Source organism: Ipomoea nil, unplaced genomic scaffold, assembly GCF_001879475.1.
Source record: "Ipomoea nil cultivar Tokyo-kokei standard unplaced genomic scaffold, Asagao_1.1 scaffold2704, whole genome shotgun sequence".
Taxonomy (NCBI): Eukaryota; Viridiplantae; Streptophyta; class Magnoliopsida; order Solanales; family Convolvulaceae; genus Ipomoea; species Ipomoea nil.
Window position 1 is genome coordinate 1,797,495 of NW_017619132.1, and position 12,477 is coordinate 1,809,971.

The 12,477-nt window shown below is 38.6% G+C and overlaps 2 protein-coding genes across 4 annotated transcripts; one reads left to right on the plus strand and one right to left on the minus strand.

Moving 5' to 3' along the window:
* Window positions 1-609: 609 nt before the first annotated feature.
* Window positions 610-6,697, minus strand: LOC109155911 (translation initiation factor IF-2, chloroplastic-like). Of its 2 annotated transcripts, none has more exons than XM_019303611.1 (13): window positions 4,743-6,697; window positions 4,602-4,634; window positions 4,331-4,444; window positions 4,023-4,172; window positions 3,826-3,924; window positions 3,685-3,747; window positions 3,162-3,317; window positions 2,967-3,032; window positions 2,591-2,827; window positions 2,122-2,397; window positions 1,432-1,620; window positions 927-1,091; window positions 610-847 (listed from the first exon to the last, which is right to left on the minus strand). In XM_019303611.1, exons 1-12 carry the CDS (start codon window positions 6,225-6,227, stop codon window positions 930-932), a joined length of 3,030 nt encoding a protein of 1,009 aa, XP_019159156.1. In that variant the 5' UTR covers window positions 6,228-6,697; the 3' UTR covers window positions 610-847; window positions 927-929. The 2 variants fall into 2 exon arrangements, with proteins under 2 accessions (XP_019159156.1, XP_019159157.1); XM_019303612.1 differs by lacking the exon at window positions 610-847 and having other exon boundaries at window positions 857-1,091; window positions 4,743-6,420; window positions 6,521-6,696.
* Window positions 6,698-8,864: 2,167 nt separating this feature from the next.
* Window positions 8,865-12,103, plus strand: LOC109155914 (transmembrane 9 superfamily member 12). 2 transcript variants are annotated; one of them, XM_019303614.1, is made up of 2 exons: window positions 8,865-9,067; window positions 9,815-12,103. In XM_019303614.1, exon 2 carries the CDS (start codon window positions 9,878-9,880, stop codon window positions 11,855-11,857), a length of 1,980 nt encoding a protein of 659 aa, XP_019159159.1. In that variant the 5' UTR covers window positions 8,865-9,067; window positions 9,815-9,877; the 3' UTR covers window positions 11,858-12,103. The 2 variants fall into 2 exon arrangements, with proteins under 2 accessions (XP_019159159.1, XP_019159160.1); XM_019303615.1 differs by lacking the exon at window positions 8,865-9,067 and adding an exon at window positions 9,077-9,163.
* The last annotated feature ends 374 nt before the right edge of the window (window positions 12,104-12,477 follow it).

Genomic DNA, 12,477 nt, shown 5'->3' on the forward strand with positions numbered 1-12,477 from the left:
CGATCTGGACTGGTAGAGGTGGATGGTCGATTAGCTATTGTTCTTATGAGTAATGACAACCGTGACAACTACTACTGTATGACAATATGGATTCTTGAGGAATCTATGGTATGGAAGAATAAGTATTCGATTTTCATTCCCATTCCATGGCTAGAGATTGATTACTTTAGAGATTTGTCCGTCGCTACCAATCATGTTGGGGAGATTGTTCTGCTAGTGAAACAGAAGACATCTGTTTCTATTTTATTTTATAACTTTAGAAAAGAGAGATGGAGAAAATTTGATATATGCAAGTTGCCTATGCATCCCTGTGGGTTTTTTGCCATATACTTCATCTTAGACAATGTCTTTTAATTTTATTTGATGAATAAATTCTCCAAGGTTTGCAGTCGTTATACCCTGCACCACGGCGCGTGTCATTATACCCTGCACCACAATATCATTTTGAGAGACGCGAAAGGGAGTTGACGTGATTATATGTATTTGTTTATACCATTATGTGTATTGTTTATACAATTATGTAAAATGACGTCGTTTTGCATCAAGACGCACAATGCAATGGGCGCCCTGGGGACGATATAAATTGCCGATACAATGAAGCATGACTTGTTTACCCGTAATATGCTGACTTGACTTGTCGGTTATCGAATTTAAAAATATTTTTTAATATACAACAATGGCCAATGGGGCAACCCTTGTAAAGGTCACCAGTATATATACTAAACATTGTAATTTTCTGTGCAATTGTAGGAGCAGTATGCAAGATTGGTAGGTGTTGACAAAAACCAGCTTTGCTCCATTTCAAAGTATTTTGTGAAGTTTATGACAAAATTGTTGGACCGGTATCTGAGATCGGTTGGTATTGATAAAAGCCAACTCAACTAGTTATCCATCTGAAAGTTGTGATATTTAGCCAGCCTTGATTCCTTTCATAGATCTATCCCCACTTTTTCAAGTGCTGCGGCAATGGAGGCAGATGCTTCCTCAAGTGTTCTTCTCTTTTGTGTTGTATTGAAGGCTTGAAGGGTATCTCCAACCTCAAACTCATCAAAATCCTTAATGCCAATTCCACACTCTAATCCAGCAGTTACCTGTTCAACAACAAAAGTTAACATATGAATTCTTTTTTTCTTTTTGGTGTAAGCCACGAGGTGGTCTGAGTCTTTCTCTGTCCGTTTAAAGGTTCATGTCCACCCGACTAATCCTCGGGAGCTGGCCCAAGGGGAATCGTCACTTGTGGGAATCAAACCCGGGTTATCCCGGAATTCTCCCCCACAAAGAGAGCTCATTTGTCACTTGAGCTACCTGTTGGGTTGTTAACATATGACTTCTCTTTCCCCATTTGTCATGCAATAAATAACACTATTGAGTATTGTTTGCTGTCATCTAGAAGTAGAACGCTTTCATGAAATATGAATATCGAGAGTATACCTCTTTCACTATCTCCTTAACTCGTCGTAGTGAATCAAGGACACCAACATGGACTTCTTTACCTTTCCTAACGACCCGAACTCCATGTTCTTTCACTACTTTTCCCTCGGTTACCATGCACCCAGCAACACGCCCACTACCACTGCTGAACACTGCCCGCACTTCAGCTGAACCAATTGCCACTTGTTCCTGCAAAAATCAAAGGCAGATATATGACAACTCAACATTGATAGCTTAGCTGAACTAAGAACTACGGCAAGTTCATACTTTTTATGGCAGAAATTTTTAATTCTTTAAAAATACTAAAAAGACCAATCAGCTCCAAGCACGGGAAAATGTGATATTGGGCTTCACCACCAGCAGGCACCCTTCATCCAAGACAGGGCCAAAGACCTTGTGGTCAAGCGGCATGAAGTGACTCTCCCAAGTGAGAGGTCATGGGTTCGAGCCTCAGTGGAGGCAGTATTGACTCGTTGGGCTTCAGTAGGTTGAGAAAGTATATATGAACAGATATTACATGTAACAGGGTCAATACTCAATAGTATTGACTCGTTGGGCTTCAATAGACCCGTTGGGCTTCAGTAGGTTGAGAAAGTATATATGAATAGATATTACATGTAACAGGGTCAATACTCAATAGTACTAGAAAAAAAAAAAATAATAACAGGACAGCACAGAAATATGGCGTACCTCAACAGGTTCCAGGAGTCCTTCCATCGCATTTCGCACATCATCTATGAGTTCATATATGACTCTGTACAATCGGATCTCGACACATTTGTTGTCTGCATAGCTTTTGACAGAGCCCGGCGCCTTCACATTAAATCCAAAAATAATTGCTTTACTTGCATGAGCAAGATCGATATCACTGGTGTTCACATCTCCCGTGGATTGCAATAGGAACTTCAGTGTAACATTATCCTGGGGTAGCACCTGGAGTGCTTGTCTGACAGCCTCGATTGATCCCTAACCATAGTTGTATGGTTTCACTTTAGCACCAAATAACAATAAACACCCAAGAGAAACCCCAAATCTAGGAAATTTTAGTTTGTGTGCAAAATATAAAATTGATAACGAACAGCTTTCTGATATCCCTAATGTTTATTCATTTACTTATTTGCATGGTTTTCAATATCCAAATTGAAATTAACATGAATACCTGGAAATCAACTTTGAGAATAATATTCAGTTGGTGCAAGTCTAGCCCAGTAAGCTTTCCTGATGAAACAGCAGAAGCAAATGAAGATAGTGTAACTTTCCCTTCTCCGGCCTTAGATGATATACGTTCATTTCTCAAGGATTCTGCCCGTTCCTCGGCCTTTTTACGAGCAATATCAAGGGAGCCAACCACCTCGAATTCATCACCAGCAATTGGAACAGTATTCAACCCAATTACCTGTTGAATCATGCAATGCATGTTTCAGATAAAGAATCCAATGCTTACATCAACCTTACTAAAACTAAGTTAAATATCAGAAAAAAGTAATATACTGGCGACTCTTTAAACGGGAAGTAGAGAAATGGGAATTGCATACCTGTACAGGTATGGAAGGTCCAGCTTCATCAACACGTTTCTCATTGTCGTCAAATAAAGCACGAATCTAAAAATAAACAAGCAGGGGAATTTTTTTCAAATCAGGCATTAAGTTGATATAATGATATCAATGAACCAAGTTATTAGCTCTCAGGAATGAAGAGTAACCAAAATGTCAACTCCTTTGTTCACTAACCTTTCCAAAAGCCTCACCACAAACCACTACATCTTGCCTTTTTAATGTCCCATTCTGTACAATGAATGTAGCTATGGGTCCTTTTGATTTATCAAGACTGGCTTCAATCACCGTTCCCTTGGCATTTCTGTGAGGATTAGCCTTCAACTCTTGAAGCTGCGAGTAAAAAACAAATCAATAAGTTAAAATACAAAGCACATAGATTAATGTGTGTGCGTGAGAGAGAGAGAGAGCGAGAGAGAGGAGGAGGTAGTTAAACAAATTTAGGACAGTATTCAAAAATCAAAATTTTAACCATTCAATATTACAAGTCATAGACATTCAAGAAATGGTTGGGGGTGGTAGTAAGGGTGGAGGGAAGAGAATTTCCTAGTTATACCAATCCAATACAGAAAAACAGTATTTTTCTTGCATAAACACAAAGATGACATTTTTGCGCACGACAATACCTGAGGTGTGAAGTGTATGATGCTTATATATTAGTTCAAAATAACCAAGAAGATCATGAATTCAATTTACTAACCTCAGCTACAAGCATGGCAGTTTCCAGCAAATCATCTATATTCTCTCCTTTGAGAGCACTGACCTGATAAAATATATAAATACATGACTATAAGAAATGATGTGAATAACACCACCCCACTATGTGCATATGTTTCACTACCTTAACCATTGGGATGTCACCACCCCAGTCTACAGGAACCAAACCTATCGAGGAAAGATCTTGCATGACTCGCTCTGGATTAGCTCCATCCTTATCAATCTGAAATAGCAGAAGAAAAATAAACGGAACTCATCAGTCCTGACTCCTGAAAATAAGAAACGAAAATATGACATCAAATGCCCTTATCTCCAGAAAACCTTATTTATGGCAATCACAATCGGAACTCCAGCTGCCTTGGCGTGAGCAATGGCCTCATTTGTCTGAGGCCGTATCCCATCATCAGCAGCTACCACAACGATAGCAATGTCGGTGACTCTAGCTCCACGAGCTCTCATTGCTCCAAAGGCCTACAAAAATCAATTGTCAAACTGTCATACAGAGTAATAATCAGTAATCACTTTGGAAAGGTCAACTACTACCCTCTAATCTTCTATGTCTGTTCCATAGTGAGTGCAAATCAGGGTTAAAGATATGGATGCAGAAACAAAATTAATGCAAAGCATACCTCATGTCCAGGAGTATCGAGGAAGACACATGTCTGGAGCTTGCCATCTATAGGTACCTTCACCTTATATGCACCAATTCCTTGAGTAATCCCACCGGCTTCAGATGCTGCCACCTAAATATCTACCAGTTAGGGTTCAGTTCGCAACTACACTAGAAGAAATGATGAATCACAACCTTTGTAGTCAGAACATGCTTCCCCAAAGGAATAACCATGTCATGAATAAACCATGATTTCTAAGCATTAAAACGGGGCAGAAGTGCACATATACCTTGCTCTTTCGAATGTAATCCAAAAGAGTTGTCTGTCAAGCAAAAAATCAGGAACATAAATTAGCTAGATCCTCCTCATCGATGTTAACATAATAATTTCATTATTCATAAGATTGAGATTATGAGCTTTGATGATTTACCTTTCCATGATCTACATGGCCCATTATTGTGACAACAGGTGGTCTATCTTCTAGTTTGCCTACATCATCATCATCTAAAATTTCCTTCTTTTTGGCCATTTCTTCTACCCGAACAGGATCAGCATCAATAACTTCCACTTCATACTCTTTGCATATCATCTTCACCATGTCTTTGCTAATTGTTTGAACACCATCAGGTTTGATTCCCTTTGTGTACAAGTAACCAAGAATTTGGCCTTCACTCATGGCTAAATTGTATGCCAACTCCTCTGTCGACATACCTGCTTCATTAACCTCCAAAATTTCTACTTTGACAGGAGCAGCCTCTTTGGCTGCTTGCAATCTCACTGCCTTGCGACTTGCCTTGGTCCACTTTCTGCCTTTCCGTGCTTTAGCAACAGAGGGTATGGAAACATCAAGTTCTGACACCTCTTCATCAGGAATCTCATCATAGTCATCATTAACTGCACGCCTACGCGGTCCTCCTGATGCACCGCTCTTTTTATGAAACTCCTCCTTGGACTTCCCAAATGGAGGGCTCTTCCTGGGTTTTGGAGGGGTTAAAACCATTCGAGTAATAGGAGGACTGGGTGCAGGCTTTTTAGTGGCAAACTTATCAATCAAAATTGGTTTGTGTTCTTTGTTCTTTGCAGCTAATTCAACCGCATCAGCAGTTGGGGACTTGGCTACTGCACCCACACCATTCAAGATAACTGGTTTCTTTATTACAGATGGAGGAGCTACAGGCTGCTTTGCTTGTACCTTTGGTTGGACTTTTTGAGGCAACTGGTGAGGCCTAAGAGGGGAAACAGGTTCAATCTCAGCCTTCCCCCTTGTGTCAATTTTTTGTTCTTGTTTAAGAGGTTTCTTAACAACTTTTTTCACAACACCTGCTGGATTCCCCTTCACCCAGACACTCTTCATTGTTTTAGACTTCCTACTCGGACCAGCCACCGAGTAAACCGGTTTACCATTTTTCTCTCCAGCAGTTCTGCTGGCTGGTAGTTTCTTAATAGGTACCTTATTATTAGTTTCTAGCTTCTCTGCCTCTCCAAGGGACTCAATCACCTCATTTTTATCTTCCCCATTATTGCCTCCCTTGTCACCATCTGAAAACTGGCCGGTTTTTGCCCCATTCCAAGTTAAAGAACTCGTGCTTAAAGGAGGACCAGCTTTCAGCCCATACTTTAGCTGAGGTTTAGGAATAATAGACTTTAATAAAGGATCATCAACAGCAGCATCCTTACTACTTCCTCGCGAAAAATCAAGGGATGTTGAAGTCCCCTGATCAGCAATATAATCAGTAATAACTGAGTATCTACAAACAGACATGTATCTCCATCTCCTACCAATCCTAATCCTATGAAAACTTCTAAAATCTTTACCAAAAGAAACCCTTCTAACCACTGTATATGACCCTTCAATTTGTCCCCTATGACAGCTGCATATGCTTCCCAAATTTACTGGAGATGTAATACTAGCCATTGGTTTACACAATAATTATCTCATTAAGCACTCCCAAATCCCAACAGCAGAACTACCCTAAGATACAGAAATTCAACAAAATTCGAATTCCTAAGTATCACTTCCCCTCTCTATAAACTCCTCACCAATTCAATTATGATGGAGTCGTGTACAGAGATGAACAATCCAAAACTGCGCCGAAATGTGAAACTCGCTAAAGAATCAAGTAAAAAAGGTTGTGAATTTATTACATATTAGAGAAACCCAGGGTGAATAAGTGCAGTTCTGTGCCCTGGAAATTGGAAAGGTGTTACCTTTGAAGATTGTAACCAGGTTTATCTCTCCGAGTTTAGTTGATGTCACCGAAGTGTTCGCTGAAAGAGTGATGGGATAATTAGAGGGAAAGCGATGCATAAGAAGATTGTGCTTCACTGCTTGAGAAAGACTTCATTAGGCAAAAAGGCCCAAGAGATGGGACAGATACAGAAGACTGTCAATACTTGTGGGCAAAGATTTTGTCATAATGTCATGTCATATATTGTACCAAAAAGAAATTATTATATGCACTTACAAATTCTACTCACTTTTAAATTCTTAATATAATTTTTTTTTGGTACTCACATAATAAGAATAATTTATCATTATCTGGTATATCAGAGTAAAAATAAAAGAATAAAATTTGGGAGTACATACACTATAACTAATCTACCAGAGTTTCAATGGTTGAATGGAGGCTAAAGGGTCTAGTGGATTCAAAACGCAATTGTTAAATTATAGACTAGAGTTCACATAACAATATGGATCATTTATACAATTTTATTTCTAATTTATTACATGTGTTATTTATAATGTATTGCATGTTTATTTTGACTTACAATATACTAAAATCGAACATTTTATAAACTACAGATCAACATGCATAGAAATATAACAAAGAGTGATAATTTAAAAATAAACTTGTACTATTGCAATATACTAAAAATAAACATGTATTAAGATAGTAGGCAAGTATGAAAAAATATAATTGTTCACTATTTAGGGTGACGAAAAAAACTGCAACAACTACATGATGGTGAGTACTACTCCCATTTATGTAGTAGCTCACAAACCAAGAGAGATAAAATTGCACTAGACGTGTACTACTCCTATGTAATAGCTCAAAAACTAAGAGAGGTAAAATCGCACTAGAGTTTCTTATGTAATAGTCTACAAACTATGAGAGGTAAACCGCACCATGTATGTCCTGTGCGATGAGACTCGACCGAATGGGTGTTGACAATAATCAAATTGTGATGTTTTAATATGAAAGTCATACTCCACCAACATTTGTTCTTAAGTTTCGCTTTGCTCTCTCTCTCTCTCTCTCTCTCTCTCTCTCTCTCTCTCTCTCTCTCTCTCTCTCTCTCTCTCTCTCTCTGCGCGTCTATATATATAGGGTAAGAGTCATGTGAGGACAGTACCGTATGAAAGAAATAAGAACAAATATCAGTCTTACATCTGTAAAAATTTGACGAATATGATCTGATTTTTAAAAAATAAATGCGTTGACGTTTTCGTAATTAGCATCAACTTCACTATGCAAACTGAGGCTTAAATATGCAACATTTAACAACTAAATATGCAAACCTGGTAAAATTTATAAAATCAACGAAAAAGTTAAAGTTTAAATCTAAACCGTAAATGCTAGACCGTAAGTAGTAAGAAGTGAACCAATAAACCAAATAAAACAAAAAACTCAATCATAAGACAAATTGATTAAAATGTTAGATTACTATGAATGTTATATTATTGTGTTTGGTTTAAAACTAAGGTGTGTAATTAAGACGACGGTAATAAGACAAATTGATTAAAATGCCAAAATCCTAAAATTAATAATAAGACAAGAAAATGTGAAAATACCTAAGAAATTGTAGAGTATCTCACATTCCCTTCCAATAGCTAAAAACTTTATGTGGAGGTCATGTGACATTTCCTAAGAAAATTACAACCTGAACCAAACATGAGAATATTATATTTCAAAATAAATATAACCTTATTATATTATATAACTTGACCCAAACACTCCCTAAGTGCAATGCACTTTTGCATTTTTACAAGTGTAAATTTTTAATACTAAATATGCAAAATGTTAATACTAAATATGCAAATCTGAAAAAGTCTGAGAATTGAATATTTTAATGTTTAAGTTTACATAGTAAAGTTAGTGATAATTACGAAAATGTTACTGCATTTTTTTTAATTTGATATGATCCGTATGATTTTTCACATGTAAAGTTGAGATTGGTTCTTATTTATATCATAAAAACTTGTTATCATTTGATCCAATACCGATATGTGTATGCATGTGTATGTATGTATTGATGACGAGGAAAACTTGCATTCGCTCTGCATGAGTATGTCCTAAGTAAAATCCGTATTACAACTTTAGTCGGTAAAAAATTAAAAAGAGAAAAATTAATTTTAACTCAAATTAAAAAATTAATAAATCACTCAAATTAAAAGTCGAATCTATAACCTTGTGTTTTAATTTAGGATATAAATTGAGCCCATAATAAAGCGCATGTCCGGTCCAAATTGGGAAAATGCAGCAGTTGGCCCAGTAACTTAAAATTTTCCAATTATATTGAAACAAATATAATATCACGCCATATAGCGCCTATCCCCAAACAGTACCTAACGCCTTCTAGTTTTATTCCTTGCCAATTTGCCATCTTCATTTTTCACAGTTCACGCGCTCTTTCACTACTCCTTCCTCTCCCAACCATTCTCAATCATCAAAGGCTAACCAGCCCGATCTCACCGACAAGTTTCGCCGAGCTGATTCGCTCTGAGCTCGCTCTTCATTTCCAGATCCAGCTCCGGTACGCATTTCCGTAGATCTATCTCGATTATACACCTAATTTGTTAGCAGCAACAAGTCCGGGAATGGCATTGTGTGGCGGTGTCGGCGTCTTGTGGTGAATTTTAGATCCATGTTAATTCGTAATTTTGGAAATGCAGTTGTTTTTTTGTAATAGGTTTGGAGAGTCTGGATTTGCATGTTCTGTCTACTAGCATTGCGTTGATGAGTTGTTTTTCTGTTTAATGTTTCTGGATTCAGTTTAGCTACTACCACTGCAGATATGCATATGATATGGTGTCTTCAGTTTCGTGTATGTTCGGTGCTGTTGTGTGTTCGTTTCTGACATAGTGATATTGCGTTTACTGGCACATGTATTTTTATGCTGTGCGGGGCACTGTAGCCATGTAGCCTGAGTTTTGTTTGGTGCTTCTATATAAAAATGCATGTATATATGCTTTTTGAATGCCTGATTTGTGCTCTTGTACGTATATACCATGTGTTGTCCATGTAAATCGAGACGAAGATGCTTGTTCTGCAATTGTATACTCCTTATTGTGTTTATGAATTTCCATCTTTAGGTTAGTGAATGGTCAATTGCATTATACTTTTAGTTGTTGAGAGCTGATTGCATATGATTTTGTGGGGTTCATTTTCCACTTCCTTTTCCTTATTTATTTATTATATTTCTTCCCTTTTTGGTTTTGCTTAATGTAGTGGAAACATATTATTGACAACAACTTTGAATATTTGATGGTGAATTTTGTAGATTGATGATTTCTGTGTTACTACTAGTGGCTTAGAGGGCCTGTCTCCTCCATCTTGTCTAGCAATGGCATTGTCATCAATCTCGGGAAGGAGATACTTGGCTGCATTCTTATATTTCGTTCTCATTTCACATGCTTGTAATGGGTTTTATTTGCCGGGTACCTATATGCATACATACTCCACTGGTGATGAAATTGTTGTCAAAGTGAACTCGTTAACCTCAATTGAGACTGAGCTCCCATTCAGCTATTATAGTCTTCCTTACTGCAAACCTCAGAGTGGCATCAAGAAAAGTGCCGAGAATCTTGGAGAACTGTTAATGGGAGATCAGATTGATACCTCTCCCTACCGTTTCAGGATGAATGTTAATGAATCACTTTACCTCTGCACTACCCCCGGACTAAATGAGAATGAGGTAAAGCTCTTGAAACAGAGGACCCATGAGCTTTATCAGGTGAATATGATCCTGGATAACTTGCCTGCTTTGAGATATGCCACCCAAAATGGAATGAAGATACAGTGGACTGGGTTTCCGGTTGGCTATACACCACCAAATAGTAAAGATGATTACATCATTAACCACCTGAAATTTACAGTTCTGATTCACGAGTATGAGGGAGCTGGAGTGGAGATAATTGGTACTGGGGAAGAAGGTATGGGTGTTATTTCGGAAACTGATAAGAAGAAGACTGCCGGTTATGAAATTGTTGGTTTTGAGGTGGTCCCTTGCAGTGTTAAATATGACCCGGAAAAGATGACAAAACTTCACACGTATGATAACAGCACGTCTATAAACTGTCCATTGGAGATTGAGAGGTCTCAGATTATAAGGGAGCAGGAGAGGGTATCATTCACTTATGAGGTTGAGTTTGTGAAAAGCGACATTAGATGGCCATCTCGATGGGATGCTTATCTCAAGATGGAAGGTGATCGTGTTCACTGGTTCTCGATTCTTAACTCATTGATGGTGATCTTCTTCTTGGCTGGAATCGTTTTTGTAATCTTTTTGAGAACCGTGAGAAGGGATTTAACAAGGTACGAGGAATTGGACAAAGAAGCTCAGGCACAGATGAATGAGGAACTTTCGGGGTGGAAGCTTGTGGTAGGTGATGTGTTCAGAGAACCAAATCACTCGAAGCTACTGTGCGTTATGATTGGAGACGGGGTTCAGATTACTGGAATGACGGCTGTAACTATTCTTTTTGCGGCTCTTGGTTTCATGTCACCAGCTTCTCGGGGTATGCTGCTAACCGGAATGATATTGCTTTACCTGTTCTTGGGAATCGCAGCTGGTTACGTTGGTGTGCGAGCATGGAGAACTATCAAGGGGACTCCAGACGAATGGAAGTCAGTTTCTTGGGCAATTGCATGCTTCTTTCCGGGGATTGTTTTTGTTATTCTCACAGCGCTGAATTTTATTCTTTGGGGGAGCAACAGCACGGGTGCCATTCCCATTTCCTTGTATTTCAAACTCATAGCCCTCTGGTTCTGTATTTCGGTGCCTCTCACCCTCCTGGGAGGACATCTTGGCACACGAGCTGAGGCTATACAGTACCCAGTGCGAACTAACCAAATTCCTAGGGAGATCCCATCGCGCAAATATCCATCATGGCTTCTTATCCTTGGAGCTGGAACCCTCCCATTTGGAACACTCTTCATTGAACTTTTCTTTATCCTCTCTAGTATCTGGCTTGGACGGTTCTACTATGTGTTTGGTTTTCTCTTCATTGTTCTCCTGCTCCTGGTCATTATCTGTGCCGAGGTCTCACTTGTCCTCACTTACATGCATCTCTGCGTCGAGGATTGGATGTGGTGGTGGAAAGCATTCTATGCCTCGGGTTCAGTCTCTCTGTACGTGTTCTTGTATTCCGTTAATTACTTAGTCTTTGACCTCCAGAGCCTGAGCGGGCCAGTGTCTGCTATACTGTATCTCGGCTATTCACTCATAATGGCAGTTGCAGTCATGCTCGCTACTGGCACCATCGGTCTTCTCACTTCGTTTTACTTCGTTCATTACCTCTTCTCCTCGGTGAAGATTGACTGAGGGGGGATTTAGATAGCCGATTCTTGACAGCGAGAGAGAAAGCTTTAGTGCTCATTTTCTCACGCTGTGGTTACGTTGCCAAATGAGAGATTCTTAGAAGCTGGTTGGGGCTGAAGGCCTGGCCTGGCCTGCTAGCTAAGATATAATTCTTTTTCTTGATACTCTGGATGCTAAAAATGTTTCATTTGTATCGGTTTTAATGTGGTGTTTAATGCCTGGTGGTCAATGTATTCTGCGTTTTCTTCATCTTTCTGCATTTAAGTTTTGTGTAGCTTCGTCCATTCCACTTGTTTTGGACATGTATTGAAACGCGCATATTGTAGTTAAATGTTTGATAGATCGAGCAGATATTGTTACGCCTCGCAGCTGCACTGCGCATATCAGCATACTATATGGCACCGCACCACTACTCTTTTGTTTTTTTTGTTTGTTTGTTTGTTTTTTTTTTCTAAATATAATAAGTAATTCATTTCTTTTAAAATCCAAGTCACTATAAAGCTTTCTTCGATATTTTCTCACTTTAAAAAGTGGATCTTACTTTCACATAATCTAATTTGTAATTTATTTACTATTCACCGTACGTTCCTGCAAATTCAATTAACTTTTAAAAGTAGACCTCA

Coding starts and splice junctions, on each gene's coding strand:
- LOC109155911 (XM_019303611.1), bottom strand. CDS start 6,227: ATGGCTAGTATTACATCTCCAGTAAATTTGGGAAGCATATGCAGCTGT. Junction 4,635..4,742: donor GCCATGTAGATCATGGAAAG/GTAAATCATCAA, acceptor TTTGCTTGACAG/ACAACTCTTTTGGATTACAT. Junction 1,621..2,121: donor GACTCCTGGAACCTGTTGAG/GTACGCCATATT, acceptor TGATTTTTGCAG/GAACAAGTGGCAATTGGTTC.
- LOC109155914 (XM_019303614.1), top strand. CDS start 9,878: ATGGCATTGTCATCAATCTCGGGAAGGAGATACTTGGCTGCATTCTTA.